The sequence below is a fragment of the Amblyomma mixtum genome, chromosome 2, assembly GCF_055824585.1.
Source record: "Amblyomma mixtum isolate Tamu chromosome 2, ASM5582458v1, whole genome shotgun sequence".
NCBI classification, from domain to species: Eukaryota; Metazoa; Arthropoda; class Arachnida; order Ixodida; family Ixodidae; genus Amblyomma; species Amblyomma mixtum.
In genome coordinates this window covers 166,719,080-166,738,706 of record NC_143013.1, presented here as the reverse complement: position 1 = coordinate 166,738,706, position 19,627 = coordinate 166,719,080, and the positions used below count along the sequence as shown (strand labels likewise).

Below are 19,627 nucleotides of genomic sequence, written 5' to 3'. Positions count from 1 at the left end.
CTTGGCCCTTACGGGTCACTGGGCGCCGTGGTCGATCCTTGGTCCAGGATGCTGCACTTGGGTGAAGAGCGTGACGCCATGGCACTCTCCCGCGGCGACAAATATGGCGGTGCCCTTCAATGCATGAAACCTCGCTTCGGACTGGTTTCGTCGTTTTTACTGACTTCTTCAGCGCGTTCACTGGCCATAAAGGGGCCACCGGTCTTTCGCTTCGTCTGTTGTCACCCATAAATAAGCTTATGAGTAATAATTTGCTTAATATTTTTATTTAGAGTGCCGATTCTGCCCCCTTTAGGATAAGAGGGCTGTCGATTTGTTGACAACAATGTGAAGGAAGACGAAGTGTCCCTGCTACGGTGGCTGCACATCGCTCCAGTGAAAAATCTCGCCATCCGCGTAAATACGTTCCCTATACCAAGAGAACTGACTTCATACCATCTGAAGAAGCTCCCGAAGCTCATGCGCCGTCTGGCTGTGTGGCATTGACAGAATGTCCCACAGTCATCCCTGCAACTGGACTGTGCTCCGAGACTAGGCCTAGGGCCTCCGGTGACGCGCTGGCGGAGGTAACTCCGCCGGTGTCGCTCGTCGCCACGGCTTCAGCAGCACCTCTTCTGACAACTGAGCCTGGGTCCCAGCTACTGGTTCCTGCTCCCGGTCCATCAGCGGCAGCGCACATCCCGCCTTCTCCAAATGTTTCTCAGCCCGTGAGCGACCTGCCCTCTGGGCGGAACACGGCATGGCTACCCAGCCTCCACTTTTGGACGGGGCCTCAACCGCGCTGCGTGAGGAGGAGAGCTCTCCAATGGACATGACTTCAGCACCTGCACCCGTGACTCCGGCTTCTCGCGGTTCTCAAAAGCGTCCATCAGGGGACACTGCACAGGATTCATCTTCGGCCAACAACAGCTCACAAGGCAAGCGTTCCTGCCTAGCAAATGCCAGCCACGTTGTGTCGACGTCTGGATCGGCATCGTATAAAGTGGCCATTAAAGCTCTGGCAAATACAAGCCTCACAGACATCCCGAACAGGATCCTTGAGGCAAACCTGGACGCTTGTCTTGGAACCAAAGGTTTTCGTGGCTTCACGGCTAGAACGAAATCCAATATCATCGCTGTGTGGCTCCCGACTCTGGCTGCCGTCGAGCGTCTGCAAACGCTCAAGTGTATATCGATTACAAGCGAGATTTCGGTGCCTGTCCAGGTGTACCTTGTAGAAGGTTCGGACCTACAACGGTGTGTTGTGTACAACGTCGACGTCGCCGAAGACCAGGCAACCCTACACCGTGAGCTATACTGCCCTTCGCACCGTGTTATCCAAGCGCGGTATATGGGCAAAGGGCGCTCCTGCATCGTCACACTGCAAGGCCCACCAACTCCTCCAGAACGCCTTTACTATTATGGCTGTATTCTGCGACCTCGGCTATACAAACCGAGCGCTGTCTACTGCTACAGTTGCTTCAGATCTGGCCACATGCGAAGATCATGCCCTTTTACAACTCAAGAAAAGGCTACGCCACAAGGCACACCGTCTTACCGTTGCGGACTTTGCAAGACCGACGACCATGAGATCACCTCTCCAACCTGCCCAACAAAACAAAAGGCAACTGACAAGGATCGGCGTAGGATAAATAAACTCGTGCCTCCACCTGAAAATGCAGCCCCGATACAGACATCCAACAGGTTTGCGGCCCTCCAGTGGGATGACGACGACTGGCCAGAGCTTTCCGAGTCCAATCCGCCTGCAGCCCCTGTTCAACTGTCTTAAAGAGATAAAGTGCGCTAGGATCGCCGTCGCCTTCAGGCTACAAACAATACCAGCATGCTGGAGGCACTGCCTGAGGACATGGCAGCAGTTGACGACCAAATCGCAGGCCTTTTAGCCGAGGTGTCTAAGCTACGACAGCGCCGTGAGCTGCTTGCTCGTCGAAGATCAAAAGCGGAATCCAACCCCGCGCCACTGAGTGCTGCCGCACCGTCGATTACGTCTAGCCCTCAAGCGTTGTTTCCTGACTCTACCAGGTCTTCTGCTGCACTGCGGGATAATTCTACGACATCCCTCCTCCGATTTATGGTAACCCAGTTATCTAACCTGACATCCGTTCTTTTACAATGCTTGGACGCTTAATCGAAAATGGCGAGTACACGTTGTTGTTGCGTGCTCCAGTGGAACTGCAGAGGCCTCTCCACAAAGCTGGGAGAGCTCAAATATCGACTTCGCATGAACAAGCTCCAGGTGTGGGCCCTGCTACTGCAGGAGACCAATGCCTTGCCATCCATCTCGGGCTTTAATGGATACATGTCTCCATCAATGACCGACCGTCGTGTGCACACTGCAGCCCCTACAGGAAAGGCGGCGGTATATGTTGATACGCGCTTTCCTCAAGTTCGCCTCTCCCTAGACAAATGGTGCACCTCATATCAGGAGGTAGTTGCAGTGGCCGTGAAGTTTCCCAAGGCAACTGTTGTAGTCGTGTCATGCTATGTAAGGCCCGCCGGTGGAGCTTCCTCCCGCATTAATCTGGGGTGGTTATTAACTCTGCGACGACAACACCCAGGGTGCCCTATTTTAGTCGGTGGTGACTTTAACGCCCCTCACCCAGACTGGGGATACCCCACTTCTAGCCCCCGTGGTAGGCGTGTACGGGACGCCTTCGCGGATGCGTTGCTTGTATTACTCAACCATCCCGATTCCGAAACGCGGGCTGTGTGCCATGCTCGCAGTCCAACGTATGCTCCGGACCTTACGTGGTGGTCCGGTCCCGGCACTCCCTCGTGGCACCTGGAGCCTGACTGCTGGGGTAGTGACCACCACCCTATCATCATCGGTCTTCATCCATTACGAGCCCGCCGATTACGCCGTAGGTGTTCTGTGGTCAACTGGGACACCTTTCGCACCACGCTCGAAGATCTCTCTGTGCAGTCATCTACACTACGTATGGACTGCATACAAATTGCGCTCAACAAGGCTACAACTGTCACCTGGACAGACGTCAATCGTCCGGCGCCGGATGTGCGTCTGCTTAACTTGTGGGCTGCTCGCCGACAAGCGGAGATGGCAGCTTCCCGAGACTCGACTTCTGCACAAGCACGCACAAGGCTGAATTACCTTACTGCCAAGGCTCGCAGATATGAACGTGATCTATCGCGAAGGCAGTGGCATGCGTGGTGTGACCAGTTTTCGACACAGTCATCGAATGCTTCTTTATGGCGAACATTTCGCGCTATGGAACATGGTTCTCGTCGTCCTGACGCAGCGGCCACAGCATGCTTCGCTGCTAACTTAGCTCCGGATGATTTCGCAAGAGAAGCAGCGCGGAAGTTTTTTCCCAAGTATGACGTGTTACCTCCAAGGACCGCAGGAGCCTCCTTGGCTGGCATTCCGGCATATGTCGACAGGCTACCATCTACAGCCGACGCCGAGGGTATCGCAAGGCCATTTTCCATGCCTGAATTGCTTGCAGCAATAGATGAGGCCCGTCGGAAGACTGCACCCGGCCCGGACTCCATTCCGTACGAGGTGTACAAGAACATGAGTTCCGCTCTACTGCCTCAACTCCTCGCCACCATCAACAAGGTATGGATAGAAGGCGTCGTACCAGAAACTTGGAAATCGGCTATTGTGATCCCCATCCCAAAGCCAGGGAAGCCGCCGACAGACCTTGGTAATTTCCGGCCTATATCGCTTACGCCCACTTTGTGCAAGCTTACTGAAAATATGCTTGCCACACGCCTGTCATGGTGGCTTGAGCACCCCGGTTTCTATCATCCCGCCCAAATCGGCTTTCGAACGTCCATAGGTACAGAAGATGGATTGGCTGTCTTGGCGTCATCAGTTCTAGCATCAACACGCAGCCACAATGTGCGTACCGTACTGGCCATGGACGTTGAAAAGGCGTACGACAATATCAGTCATGCTGCTATCCTGAAATCACTTCACATGCTGCATTTCCCCGTTAGAGAGCGCAATTTTGTAAAATCCTTTTTGGAAGGCCGACACTTTGCCATAGGCCTCAGTGGTGAGGCCGTCGGATCCTTTGTGCCTCTTCGCGGGGTGCCCCAGGGATCGGTACTATCCCCCACATTATTTAATATTACTTTTATCCCCCTTGCTTGGCGCTTAGATGAAGTGACTGATATTAAGTTTTTATTGTACGCGGATGACATCACTGTGTGGAGAACCCACCACGACCTGTTGACTGAAGCCTCCGCCCTACAGTCAGCCCTAGATATAACGTCTACTTATGCCTCTTCAATTGGTCTTCAGCTTTCAGTGAGCAAAACTACGTATGTGTCTGTTGCCAACCGCTGGGGACGCCGTAAACTCGCTGCGACACCAATTCGTCTCCGTCTATCCGGAACTCCACTTCAAGAAAGTTCGATAGTCAAAATATTGGGCTTGACGATTCACGAGTGAGGAACAGGGACTGCTTGGCTTTCTCGAGCTAAAAAGCAAGCGATTCAGGCGTTAGGTCTGATTAGACGAATTGCTCCTAAAACAGGCGGCGCCCGCTCTCATGTTGCACGGCAGTTGGTGCGGGCGGTTGTGCAACCGCGCCTCGTGTACCAAGCCCAATTCCAGCATTTGACGAGGGCTCAGTGGGATCGCCTTGAAGCCGTTAATCGAGAGGCAATGAGGGTCATCACTTGCTTTCCCCGCATCACCCCGATCGTGGCGCTCCAAGAACATGCGCAGCTGAATACTCTAGATGAGCTGGTGCAGCAAAGACGTGATGCTTGCCGGCTAAAGTCTAACCTTACACACGCAACGTGTGCACTCAGGGCGTATACTTCCTCGCACTCCATTCGACAGCCGCCTCCGCCAGTTCTCCCTCCCTGGCATTTTGTGCAGCTGAGCGATAACAAACCAACTGATCTACGTCGGCCATCATATACCCTCGCGGCGGCGTCGTTTCGCGAACTAATTACACAAGAAGACGCCCATCTGCTGCATGGCTCCATCGTTCTATACGTTGACGCAGGCATCCAGGCTTGCGAAACCACGACTGCAATTTACTGCCCTTGCAAGCGTGCCCTCAACAAAACGTCCAGGTTTCGCTTTCCAGAACCTCCTTCCTCCTTCTGTGCGGAGATGCTTGCCGTTCAAGAGGCACTATGCTCAGTGGCCGGCGTTCCCCTACTACCTACGGCTCGCATTGTCATCCGCACCGACGCTCTTCAAGTCATACGCCTACTACGACGCGTCAGTCGCACCCCAGGCATTTGCCAGGACATCCATCGTCTCGCGGCACGCATCCCGCAGCCAATCCGAATTCAGTGGGTCCCACGGGACCTCCTGAGTTCGCAAAGCCGTGCAGATTCTGCGACCCACCTTGTGACCCCAACTTCGTCTTGGCCTCGAGTCCTAACACTGGATGACACCACCCTCCTTTTAACAAAAAAGGAACACCTCCGGCGCCGCACACGTGCTCTAATCCCTCCGTGTGCGGTAACCCTCCCTCGTGGTCTTACCCGTGCAGAGGAGGTTGCGCTTCGGAGGATCCGGGTCGGGGTTGCCCTAACTCCGGCCGTTACAGGAAAGTTGCCGCAATTCGAAGGTGTATTTCCCCGCCCCGGGTGTCCAGTCTGCAAGAACAGAAATCTTGAGGCCGACATTCACCACCTGCTGTGGGTTTGCCCGGCGTTGAAGCCGACAAGAATTCGGCAGCTGACGGCAGCGGGTCTTTCGCCCGATAATAGTGCTTCATACACCGCTTGGACACAAGGACCTCATCATCGTTCACTGCTCGATTTCATTAGATCAGCGAACCTTTACTCATTTATTTAGGCATCCTCATTTATCATTACATGCCGTTTTATGCCCTGAGGGAATCAACTTCGCATTAAAAAAAAACAATGTTTCCCCTCCTAAACACCAGATGGCATCACTAGTCTGAGCATCATCGGGCTTCTGTTTTAAAAGTGAGAATGTTAGAAATGGCATAAGGTCCGGAAAAAGTACCTGCATTTAGCGGACGTAAGCGTGCATACGGTTATGGTATGTAGACAGCAGCGATTAATATCCTAACATATCTGTGTACGCCGTGAACAGACGACAGACATGGAAAAGCCGCGAGTAGCGATGGCAATCGTACTTTTGCGGGAACGGTGGGCGCGCGGGTGTTACGACGTCTAGTCGCAGCTTCCACAGGCGGCCGCCAGGTGCAATGATACGGCAATAAATCGCGAAAAAAACGTGTTATCCGCCTTTTTCGCTAAAATGCATGTCGGCTTTGTCAATTTTAGCGTTCAAGCTCTTGATTACATGTAAAAGAGCAGCCCCAAAAGTTTGGTGCAGTATCCCATTAAGGGCCACTCAGCGAGACTGCTGTCTATTGTCGCATTTTTTTTAGCGTAAGCTAAACTACGCGGCTTGGAAAAAGCTTCGCGTGCCCTCTGTGCCGACCGGTGCTGCCAACCTCCAGAGCCGTCTCTCCGCTAGTTTGCAACCAAAAATTTCCTAGATTTCTCTAGATACGAAAAGTAGTGTTCAATTGTGAAAAAAATGTATATTTATGCGTAGTTCAGTGGCAAGTTTTGTCAGGCAGCTACCCTATTATCAGAAGAATTTGAATAGAAGGATCTAAAATGCAGAACTTCTAAATGAAGCTACAGATAAACAGTAGCGCTCTTTGGAAATAAAAAATAAAGGCTCCATATCATGTATGTGTTCGTTTCTTTTTCACTGTACGCAAGATATTAGTAAACATGCATCGGCATGTGAAGTTAACTGAATTTTTTCCCCTCATGTTGTGTCGGTTTGGACTTCAGCCGAAGGATATTACGTACAAAATGTCTGGAGGTCGCTTGAGGAGTGTTCGGAAACTGCGATATAAAAGCTGCTTGTTTATTTGCTGCGATTGCTCTAGAGGATGGCTGACGTAACAGTTTGAGTCAAATAAAACAATGAAGCAGTGATTGTTACAGCATTTGTATGCTTCATGTGACCTCAACTCGCTTTTCTCGTCTTGGTGGAACTGGGAATTATCGGTTATGATTTCGGAGGTCCTAGCGTCCCAAAGCGACCCAGGCTATGAGGGATGAAATAGTGAAGGGTTCCGGAAATATCGACCACCTGGTGTTCTTTAACGTGCCGAGCGCCATAACCACTGAGCCACCGCGGCGGGTTAACTGCGAATTGTGAGTTGTTCCCCTAGTTAGACTAGCTAAGATTTCCAACGCGGGGCTCCTTTATCAAAAAATGGCGCCCTTGTTCATTCCAGCTTATCAAAATCAACATGCAGATATGCTTAATAAATATTAATTGCACGTCGTGTTGCGAGCTCCAAACACAGCATGAGGAAGGGCGCGCGTGTTGAGATAGGGCGGTGGCGCGCCAGATCACAGCAGCGGGTGCCACTGGCCACGTTAGGGATCATACACGTCCGACTACGTCCGTGTAAAGGCCGGTTCACATGCATGCAAGCGACTGAAAATTGAGCAGAGCAGTGCTGCGAAAAATTTTTAACTTGTTGGAACATCGCCGCTCTGAGTACAGGAGCTGCCGGCAAACCTATTGATGAGGAGAACCTTCGCCCCATCTCCCTCACGTCTTGTGTGGGCAAGCTGATGGAGACGATGGTGCGCGACAGACTCTCCGATTTTCTCGAAACACAGCCCACTTTCGCGGACACCATGTTCGGTTTTCGCCCTCACAAGTCTGCACAGGATATACTTCTGCAGCTTCACCACGCCATCTTAGATCCTGTCGAATGTCCCCACAACGACATTCACAAAATGAACAAGGGAGGGGAAAACCTCAGGTTGCTAGAGCCAACGTTTCGACAAGGGGACTTGTTGCCCAGACGAAGACAAGTCCCCTTGTCGAAACGTTGGCTCTAGCAACCTGAGGTTTTCCCCTCCCTTGTTCATTTTGTGATTGCCAAGGACCATCTACCGCACCCTCTCTCTACCACCCACAACGACAAGGTGGTCCTGGCCTTGGATCTTAAAGGCGCATTCGACAACGTCAAACACGAAGTAATCCTGGACCACCTCAGTAACACCAACTGTGGCCACAAAACATTCAACTACATAAAACAATTTCTTACAGACCGTCAAGCCTACATACGCATACAAGATGCGGAACACGGGCCATACACCATCGGCTCGAGGGGAACACCTCAAGGCGCGGTCCTGTCTCCCCTCCTCTTCAATTTGGCAATGCTTCATCTTCCCTCCAAATTGTCCTCTTTGCCCGGGATACGTCACGCTCTTTATGCGGATGACATTAGAATCTGGGCCACGCAAGGTAACCGGGGCCACATGGAATCCTGCCTGCAAGCAGCGGCGACCCTAGTCGACGACTACGCGGCCTACTGCGGACTCCAGTGCGCCCCGTCTAAATCAGAATTTGTGCACATACGTCCCTCCCCTCGGGACACAACTCCGCTTTGCATCAGTCTCCCCTCGGGACCGATCCGGGAGTCCAAGGAGATCCGCGTCCTTGGTCTCTTCATACACCACCAACGCAGAGTCGACACCACCCTAGCCAAACTTCGCATGGTGGGAGACCAGGTGGGCCGCATGGTCCGCCGGGTCTCCAACAAGCGGGGCGGATTACGAAGCAAGGATACACGGCGGCTTGCCCATGCTTTCGTAACGAGTAGAATCCTCTACTCAACCCCCTACTTGCACCTGCGCAAACATGATGATGACCAACTGGAGGTCATCCACCGGAAAGTCATCAAGCGGGCTCTCGACCTCCCGGTCACCACGTCCAACCAGCGACTTCTGGGCTTGGGCGTGGTAAACACATTCCGGGAGCTACGAGAAGCCCACTCAGTCAACCAATACACGCGTCTTGCGCAGACCACGTCCGGTCGCCGCCTCTTGGACCGGCTACACATCAAACATGACTACCATATTGAGGAAAGGGAGAGAGTGCCAGAACCCTGGAGACGCGCCCTCCGGGTCCGACCCCTTCCCCGCAACATGTCCAGAGAAGACCATAGCGGTCGTCGCCAGGCGCGCGCGGAAGCTTTGGCGCGATACTATGGTAACCAACAACATGTGCATTACGTGGACGTTGCCGGCCCACACCACGGGGTGTGGTACACGGCCGCAGTCGTACACAACACAAACACAGTCAACGGGCTCACTTTCAAAGCCTACAGCGCAACACACGCGGAGGAGATTGCCATTGCTCTTGCTCTCACTACTCCCAAGTCGAAACACATCATCACCGACTCGCGAGGGGCCTGTCGGAACTACGAGTTGGGCTGGGCTCCCCCGCTTGCCTGGCGCATACTGGAATATAGTTGTCGATCTGAAGATCCAACTCCACGCAACCTGATTTGGGCCCCCGGTTACCAGGGACTCCAGGGAAACGAACTGGCCGATCAGGCCGCCCGCGCACTCTCTCCCCGGGCTATCTCCCTGTCCTTGTGAGGGTACTCCCAATCAGACAATCTGGCCATTACTTTCAAACAAATCACCGATTACTACAAGGAGGAGTACCGGAGCTACCCGGCCCCTTGTAAGGGTCTGGATCGCGCTGACGAGCGCCTCCTCATCAGAATTCTTACTAACACTGTACTGTGCCCGGCGGTGCTTAAACATTTCAATACATCCTTTGATGGCGCGTGCCAGTTCTGTGGGGAGGTGGCTGACACCTTCCACATGGTTTGGGCGTGTCAGTCAAACCCATCTATCCCCCCCAACCCCAACCCCACCAGAGAGGACTGGAAGGCGGCCCTGCTCGGCTGTCAGGACCTAAATACCCAAAAGGCCTTGGTTCACCGGACGCGGGCGGCGTTGCTTGCCAATGGGGCCCCGGAATAGGGGCTCCACCTAGTATTGTTAGGGGAAAGGGCCAATAGGGCCTACGCCAATCACCTCTCTGTAAATATTTATTGCATTATAAATGTTTTTCACCACCACCACCACCGCGATGGCTTTAAACAGCTTTTGAGCCTCGGCAACAACACGTTTTCAGTTTCATGTGAAAGAGGCTTTACTCGAGCGTGCGGCGGCGTTGTAAGGGCCTTCGTCAGTTGTAGCGAAAAAAGAATAAAAACCTTGTTCTGTCTTCCCACTTTGAGAGAGAGAAAAAAAGAACTCTCTAAGCAAATGAAATTGCCTTAGATTATACAAAAAATCCCGTTTCCCCTAAACGACGCCCAAATTCCGTAGATGTAGGGAAAAAACCGTAGGGTTGGCAGCACTGGCGCCGACCATACTGCGCATGCGCGGCAGCCCCGTTACGTCTCGAGAGGCGCATCTGCATCGCCCTCGCCGCCGCCGGCTTCCTCTCCGACGCTCCACCGGTCGGCGCATTCCAGAGGCGTGACGTCACAGTCTCGGCAGACGCGCCGGAACAGCGTGCGCCCGCCGCTGTGTTTACGACTGCCGCGCACTACTGCGCATGCGCGAAGAGGGCTCACCTTGCGTGTAAAATGTGCGGGACATGCGGTTGATATAGTGCGCTCTACATGGAGGTTAAAGAGAGCCGGGTCGCTGCCTGTCGGCGGAGAAGAGTGGAAAATCTCAATTCCTGACACCCCGAGGTTGTTGCTTGGCAGTTAGCCACTTACGGTACGGATATCCTGGCATAGCAAAGCTAAGCTACTGCCGTTTTTTTTGCTTTATTGCATTTAAATAGTGCCGGAAAGAAAACTCAAAGCATGCTTACGCCACAAAACACCAGGCCACCACACCCACGCATGACCCGACACTCCAAAACATCAAAATTCTGGGAGGTACACACATACATCCAGACAGAGGAGCCAGCTAGGCGGTTGTCAGTCCAGTTCTTCATCCAGTCGTCCTGAGTGCGCCTCGTCTTTTCGCTGTGGTCCGTCATTTGACTGTTTTTGTTCATCAGTATGTACCAACTGACCCATATTTCAACTCTACAGCTAGGAGGCTTATGCACGCAGCATGTGCAGAGGGTAAAATGCTTGCCTAGAACACGTTCTGGGTGTGTTTCTGTCTGAGCACGCAATTTCTAGCAATACCTTTCGGCTAAAAACGGCCTGGCTTTGCGCATGTGCAGCTAAACTCATAGGGTTTCATCTTCATTTCTTGCTTTCCTGGTCGCGGCGGCTGTGGGATTTGCGAAACGCACAGTTTGGTCGTTCTAGACATGCGTTTTTCCCTCAGTACTCCCCGCACCGAAGTGCAGTGTTCATGGAACGAACATTTCATTGACTGTGGTGATTCAGCAGCCAACACGCCTCGTGTTAAAGTGCACCCCACTCTCGCGCCTTCTATTGAAGAGCGCCGTCTTCAACTTTCATACCGTCCGTCCCGCGGCACTGCCTGCTCATCGTTGTCTTCTGCGCAGCGCAAATCCATGCTTTCGCTCCGATTCCAATGTGGTAAACATGCTCTCTAGATTTTTTTTCTTCTATGCGCCTCTCGCGCTCCTAGCTCCCAGCTCGTGCCCCAGCCGCGCGAGTAGAAGATGGCGACGATGGAATACGCACGGCTGTCCCTGCTCGTCCTACTGCTGCCGCTTCTGGGCACCGCCAAGACGAATCCGAAGTGCCGACCGCCGTACAGTAGTATGAAGAACCACACGCTCTGCTCCGAGGAGTACGACAAAAACTGCGGACTCGCTCGTCTCGAAACAAGTAAGTGGACCGAGGAAATCCTCTGGCAGCACAACCGCTACCGCAGCCACCTGGCAGTGGGACATCTGGCGGACTTTCCAGCGGCGGGCAACATGCTCGAAATGCGGTGGGAGGACGAGCTGGCCGAGGTGGCCGAGGCGCTGGTAGAACGCTGCGCCACTAAAGAACATGCCGTGTTTCACGACAAGCCCGAGCACCGCGCCACTGTGAATTTTTCTGAGGTCGGCCAGAACTTGCTCTGCGACTGGGTGAACCCGCAAGTGTGGGCCACGTGGAACTTCGTTATTCGGGACTGGTTTGACGAGAACATCCTGTACCCTTCGGCCAAAGTGGAGAAGTACAGTGCGGTGGAGGCAGCCACAAATTTTACCCAGATCGCCTGGGCACGCTCCTACGCCGTCGGCTGCAGCTACGGAGTTCCCCACATAAATCTGAAACAATTACAAATGTATGTTTGCAACTACGCGCCGGCCGGCAACGTGGCTGGCCAGGAGTTGTACCGGCCCGGGCCGCCCTGCTCTCTCTGCCCGGAAGGAACGGAGTGCGTCGAGACAACGGGCCTCTGCAGGGTCACCGGTAAGAGGCCTGGCAAAGACGCCAGGAAAACGACAACAACGACGATGGCGCCGCCCACGGAACCTGATCGTGACGCGCCAGTGGTGCCACGGAGCGGTTCGGCGCCGGGTGCTGTCGCTGTGAGGCCTGCCCTCGCAGCTGTCCTCACAGCTGTCGGTGCATCGCTGCACGGCCTGGCCTGACTGTTTCTGCCGGTTGACTTCACGCCTTTCGTCTTTTTTTTTTTACTCTACCGGCTCTCCGCAACGTCATGTCGGATGTGCCAAAATGCCCGCGATTGCTAAATGTGGTGGGGACAGTTTTTGGACCGTCCTGACGAACGGCGAAAATAAAGACGAAGGAAGCCTTTAGTTTACGCTTGGCACAATTATCTGCGTGCATCGTAACATTCCTTGCGCTGTTTACGCAAAGTTCTTATTCTGTATCGCTGCCTTCTTAGGTAAACCTTTAAAGTGAAGAAATGTTGCCTTCTGGGTTCTCTGGAAGGCGCGCTAAATGCCCGCTGTGGAAACGGCAGCTTTCTGTAGGCAGCAAATCGCAGCAGCATGACGACAAGAAGTCAAGCCCTCCATACAGCGAAAGTTTGCATTCAGAATAGTCTAGGCAGTGTCTCGAAAAGTATGGACGGTCAACTGCCTCGTCCATTGGACTTTAAGCGGCTCTGCGTCCTTACTGAAACCTTTGGTGCTCACTGTTTATACGCAAAGCGTGGGCTATTCTTACGCCTCATCAATCAGAGATAGCCAAAATCATAATTCTATTCAAGTACAGCTTTTAATGGCTGTTTAGGCTTTATTGCTCGGTTGGCAGTGCAAGACACCGTTCCACAATGTTTCCTCTTGGCACATCACTAAGTTCGCTCCGCATTTCTTCTGCGTATAGTGCTACGGCTCATAGCAGCAGTTCTCGTTCCCACCGGACGCCACCAGCCTGAAAATGTAAAATTCGAGCAAGTATCGGGGGAAAGGCATGAACGCGTCGATGTTACAAGCGTGGCCAACATGCATTTGCTAACCTAGCATGCGGAGCATTGAAGCAGAACGTGCAAGATGTCATCTACCAGTGATTAACAAGCATTCCTCCATTCCCTCTAGAAGCTACAAGTCCGATTTCACGGCCAACAGTGCCTTTTGCTCGACAAATGTCTGGGACCGTGCCGGCTACAACACGGGCTGCCAACAAGTTGCTCACAGTGTGTTAGGAGCAGGGAGAAGAGAAGCTCAGGTGCAATGAATGCCTTTAAAAGCGTAGAAGACACTTTTTGGGCCACAAGCTGCTTTGAAGTGTTAATTCACAAACGCGACTCGTGTTTGCAACTCGTTTCCCGAGACCTAGCCCGAGACGAGACGAGAATTGGCAGGGAGGAGAGACACCTCTCGCGCGCCCTCATCCCGTCAGTTTTCACATGAAGTACGTGTGAGCGAAAGAAGACCATGCTTAAGAGTAATGCGGCTTTAATGCCCAGAAAGCTGTAATGCACCAGCGATAAAGCCCGCGGTGCCTGTGAATGTGCCCATGCTTGCGGTGGCGGTAAGCTGCCAGCCACGCGAGCGTCTGCATGCCACTCGCCGTGAGCGCGACGAGTGGCGCCACCGAAGGTCAGTGTCCTCTTGTCTGCTGTGACGTGAGCGTCTCGCCATATAACGTACCGTATCCACTACCACATGCGAAAAAAGGCTAAGGGCACATATACGCGGCGCCTAACGACGTACGCGCATAGTGAGAGTAGCCTGCATGATCGCGAAAAAGCTGGAAAATTACTCGCACTATTTGTCCTGCTATCACAAAGGCACCATGTATGCATACGCACGCATGTCCTGCTGCCTGCATAAATGATCAAGGTGACTCCCATATCAAGTTTCTATGTTTGAGTTTGATAGCGGCGCATGCTGCTTATCATAAGATCAGAAATATATATATATATATATATATATATATTACGATGAAAAAACTTGCTCGACTGCTGATAACATAAGGAAAGAGTTGAAGTACACTTCTTAGAGAAACATTTATTTACCGACGGTTTCGGACGGTGGACCGTCCTTCATCAGGGTAAGGTTGTTTGTGAACAAAAACGGTCCACTTGCTCACGGCACCGCACACAGATGGAGAGGGAAAGACGCTCTCCTTTGAGGAAACAAAACAAAACACGAAAAGCAAGACAGTGGCGGACAAGGGTGTTCCTGCCGATTAAGGGGAAAATGAGGGCTGCAAAGCGAGCAGACAAAAAAGAAAAGAGCGAATTCAAGAAAGGGGAAAAGAGGGGGTGGGGGGAATGGAAGGAGGCAAAAGGTTGTAGCGGAAGTGGAGAGGGGTGAGCTGTCTGCGAGGAAAAACCGTTGAGAAGAAATATTGTGGGCGGAGGCTTCCTTCGGAGGGAGCGGGACGTTCGAACACGCGGGAAGAAAACATTATCGCGCCCGTTGCATCACAGTGCCAACCGCCCGACAGAAGTGTGGTTACTGACTGTTTGAATGTGAGTTACGGCGGCGGCGCGATCACATAGACGGAGAGTTAACCGGCCAGACGCCGGACGGAAACCTGATCCCATGGCTGTGCCCCGCGGAGACCCAGCGCCAGCCCCCGGCCGCCACTCGTCAGCCGCGCGCCCCCTCGCAAAGACACTGCGCAGCCGACGAGGTGCCCTTTCCAAGGAGCGAAGTGGGGCGCAGAGCAACGAAACGAGAGAAAGAGGGGGCGTACGCAGAGCAGGAAAAATAAAAAGAAGAAAAAAGAAGAAAACAAAAAAAGGAAAAAAGAGGAAAGAAAAGTCAGGCATTAGAACTTGCAAAAAAGTGAAAAAGGGGGGGGGGAGGGGGGAAGGGGGGGGAAAGGTGGCTTGCTAAGTACCTCCCTCATCTACCTCACCTTTTTGAAAAACACGAGGCAGCCCAAATGCACTTACGGCCCCTTGTTAGCGCCCTGCGCCCTCGTAAGGCAGGCAAGTAGATAATTGGGCTATCTAGCTGGATGACCGACGAACGGGATTCACAGTGATCCACAACCATATCAGTGTATAGCAACACTCCTAATCCTCGTTCGCAAACCAATGTAATGTATTGAGTATCATTCTTTTCGTTTTACTTGAAATGGCATTTAAAAAAGGGGGGGGGGGTGGAAGGCCCCCTTATGGTTTACTGCAGAAGTCGTTTCAGCAGCAATGTTTGGGCATAAGAAAGAAAAGAAAGGTTGGGGTAGGAGACAGGCGGCATGTAGACGCAAACACTCAAAATGGTGTGACCTCAGGCGATTCAGTCGAGGAGGCGGTGAATCTCACTGGGCCTCTGATTTCTGAAGTGCGGAGAGAGCTCCGGGGTTCTCATTTATACCGGCCTGCACCGTATTAAATTTGAAAATAAAGTATGACTCCCGTTGTTCCCGCTCACGGGTATTTTTGAAACCGCTTTGTAGCAGAGTGACTTTAATTTTGTCGAAATCATGATTTTCTTGACGGACGTGTTTCGACAGGGGGAGGAGAGGAAGTGATTTGGCATGCGCGCGGTGATTATTGAATCGAATTCGGAAGGGATTCTCGGTCTGGCCAATGTATTGCATTTGACAGTTGCCGCACTCGAGCATGTAGAGTACGTTACTACTGTCACAATTCAAGTTCTCTCGAATGGAGTGTTTGAAATTAGAGTGTGTGCTCTGAGCCAACGTCGTTTTCTGCATGTGCTTGCAAACTTGACACCGATTCTTCCCGCAAGGCACGCAACCTACAGGCTCTTGTTTACTTATAGTAGAGTGAACCACATAATTTTGCAAATTTTTTGGTCGTCGGTAGGTGACCCGTGGAGCCGTTGGGAAAATCTTTGAGAGTCGGTCGCTTTGTTCGATGATGTTAAAATGTTTTCTTAGAATTTTGTTTACATTCGGAAGGTTGTTCGCAAAGGTTAAGACTAGATTAGAGCGGTGTTCATTGGGGGCTGCTGACGCGGGATCCCCAAACAGTTCGTTACGATTTCTCTCTTCCGCTTTTCTAATTGCATCGTCGACAATAGAGAGCGGATAGTGCTGATGATTCAAAACCTCCCGCATACGATTAGAATTATCCTTAAAATCTTCTGAGCGTGAGCACACTCGTTTGAATCTGATGGCCTGAGAGTATGGAATAGAGGTTTTGCAGTGGCGTGGGTGGCAGCTCTTGTAATGGAGGTACTGTTGTCTATCAGTGGGCTTCCTGTAGACACTGGTGATTAAGATGCCCTGTTCTATTCGAATCAAGACGTCCAAAAAGTTAATTTGATTGGTCGAATAGGTGTGCGTAAAAGAGAGGTTTGGATGTATGTTGTTAAATGATGAGATAAACTGCATGAGTTGGTCCTCAGTGCCGGTCCATACCATGAATATATCGTCCAGGAAGCGTCTGTAGAAAGCCGGTTTTGTTGGATATGACCGAAGAAAGCCCGATTCAATGCTGTTCATGAATATGTTGGCATAGTTTGGCGCCATCTTTGTGCCCATAGCGGTGCCACTCGTTTGTAGGTAGAAAGAGTTGTTGAATTCGAAGGAGTTGAGTTTGAGAACCAGATTAGTCAGTTCTGCGAGGGTACTTTTGCTGGGAGAATCCAGGCTTTTGTATTTCTCATACGATGTGATCAGAGCCCGGATGCCGTCATCATGCGGTATATTAGTGTACAGGGATACCACGTCCAGGGTTACCAGAAAAGCTCCTTCTGGAGCAGTAAATTGACTTAATTCTTTTAGAAAATGAGTAGTGTCACGAATGTAAGATGTGTGTTTAGGAGGGATATGTCTGATCAGAGAATCAATGTAGCTAGAGATCGGTTCCGTGAGTGTGCCAATGCCGGAAACGATCGGTCGACCCGGATGATTCTCTTTATGTATTTTTGGGAGCATGTAAAAGCGCCCTGGAGACGCATTTAATGGCGTCAGCGCCTTACTTACTCGTGGCGGTAATTCACCTTCATCGGTGAGTTGTTTCAAGGTTTTTTCTATAATTTTGCGGTGCTCAGTGGTGGGGTCTGATGAAAGCAAGCGATAGAAATTGGAGTTATTGAGTTGGCGGTATCCCTCCTGGATATACTTTTCTTTATCTAAAATTACTATGCCGCCTCCTTTGTCAGCGGGTTTAATAACAATGTCTGTTCGCTTGCTGAGTGATTCCAAGGCGTCACGCTCTTCCCTGGAAAGATTCGGTGGTCCCGGTTTGTGTGCCTCGAAGGCGTGAATGATGTCTCGTTGAATCGCTTTTAGATACATGTCCAGATGTTTATCCCTACCGGATCTGGGTGTCCACTGTTCCTGAGAGGGAGGGAATGAGTTACAATTTTGGTTCGGCTTATCAGAAAAGTACTCCTGGAGTCTCAGATTTCGAGAAAAATTGTCGAGATCCTTTAGTAATTTGTATTCGTCATATCGGCCAGTATTTGGACAGAATTTCAGTCCACGTGACAATACCGATTTTTCCTCTTTGCTAAGGGGTGCGTTTGAGAGATTAATAATGTTCTCCTGTACATCCGAACCCTCCAATGTTTGAATAAATGGGGTTGCATGATCGCTTGCCGGCATGCGGGTGTATATAGGTTGTAATTTGTCCTCGCCTTGTTGCGATGCCACGGCGCTCTCTCTTCCTTCCTCAAGCTGGATGTTATCTCGCGAGAATTTTCTGCATTTGTTATTCCAGATTTGCTTGGTCTTGCTCGACTGAAAGAACTCAAGCTCTTGATTCTCCATATCCGAAAGTACTACGTTTTGACGAGCTCGCCTCTCCTCACGGCTCAGTGATGCCAACATCTCTTTGCAATGGTCTATAGTTACTTTCAGAAGGTTTAGGGATGCGTTAAGCAGAACTTGGCTCCAAGCTAGGCTATTGCTTTTCGAGAGATTGTTCATCGACGGCGTTAAAGACACGGAAAGGCCCTTGGGCACCGTATTTGTTTTTAGGTATATTTTAAGGGACTTTATGTGGAGCTCGTGCCTGATCCTTTTGTCTATTATTTTTCTTAATTTTAAAAAATTTTTAGAGTGTGTAGCAGCAGCTGAGGGGGGAGTGGGCGGCTGACAAAGGAGGCGGCATAGTAATTTTAGATAAAGAAAAGTATATCCAGGAGGGATACCGCCAACTCAATAACTCCAATTTCTATCGCTTGCTTTCATCAGACCCCACCACTGAGCACCGCAAAATTATAGAAAAAACCTTGAAACAACTCACCGATGAAGGTGAATTACCGCCACGAGTAAGTAAGGCGCTGACGCCATTAAATGCGTCTCCAGGGCGCTTTTACATGCTCCCAAAAATACATAAAGAGAATCATCCGGGTCGACCGATCGTTTCCGGCATTGGCACACTCACGGAACCGATCTCTAGCTACATTGATTCTCTGATCAGACATATCCCTCCTAAACACACATCTTACATTCGTGACACTACTCATTTTCTAAAAGAATTAAGTCAATTTACTGCTCCAGAAGGAGCTTTTCTGGTAACCCTGGACGTGGTATCCCTGTACACTAATATACCGCATGATGACGGCATCCGGGCTCTGATCACATCGTATGAGAAATACAAAAGCCTGGATTCTCCCAGCAAAAGTACCCTCGCAGAACTGACTAATCTGGTTCTCAAACTCAACTCCTTCGAATTCAACAACTCTTTCTACCTACAAACGAGTGGCACCGCTATGGGCACAAAGATGGCGCCAAACTATGCCAACATATTCATGAACAGCATTGAATCGGGCTTTCTTCGGTCATATCCAACAAAACCGGCTTTCTACAGACGCTTCCTGGACGATATATTCATGGTATGGACCGGCACTGAGGACCAACTCATGCAGTTTATCTCATCATTTAACAACATACATCCAAACCTCTCTTTTACGCACACCTATTCGACCAATCAAATTAACTTTTTGGACGTCTTGATTCGAATAGAACAGGGCATCTTAATCACCAGTGTCTACAGGAAGCCCACTGATAGACAACAGTACCTCCATTACAAGAGCTGCCACCCACGCCACTGCAAAACCTCTATTCCATACTCTCAGGCCATCAGATTCAAACGAGTGTGCTCACGCTCAGAAGATTTTAAGGATAATTCTAATCGTATGCGGGAGGTTTTGAATCATCAGCGCTATCCGCTCTCTATTGTCGACGATGCAATTAGAAAAGCGGAAGAGAGAAATCGTAACGAACTGTTTGGGGATCCCGCGTCAGCAGCCCCCAATGAACACCGCTCTAATCTAGTCTTAACCTTTGCGAACAACCTTCCGAATGTAAACAAAATTCTAAGAAAACATTTTAACATCATCGAACAAAGCGACCGACTCTCAAAGATTTTCCCAACGGCTCCACGGGTCACCTACCGACGACCAAAAAATTTGCAAAATTATGTGGTTCACTCTACTATAAGTAAACAAGAGCCTGTAGGTTGCGTGCCTTGCGGGAAGAATCGGTGTCAAGTTTGCAAGCACATGCAGAAAACGACGTTGGCTCAGAGCACACACTCTAAT

General features: G+C 51.0%; 1 protein-coding gene across 1 annotated transcript; it reads left to right on the top strand.

Annotated features, from left to right (window-relative positions):
* The first annotated feature begins 11,407 nt into the window (after positions 1-11,407).
* LOC149361492 (venom allergen 5-like) lies at positions 11,408-12,334 on the top strand. The gene has a single exon (XM_089568094.1). The coding sequence runs from the start codon at positions 11,408-11,410 to the stop codon at positions 12,332-12,334; it is 927 nt and encodes a 308-aa protein (XP_089424220.1).
* Positions 12,335-19,627: the final 7,293 nt, after the last annotated feature.

Excerpts from the sequence above, each read along its gene's own strand:
- LOC149361492 (XM_089568094.1), top strand. The coding sequence starts at position 11,408 with ATGGCGACGATGGAATACGCACGGCTGTCCCTGCTCGTCCTACTGCTG.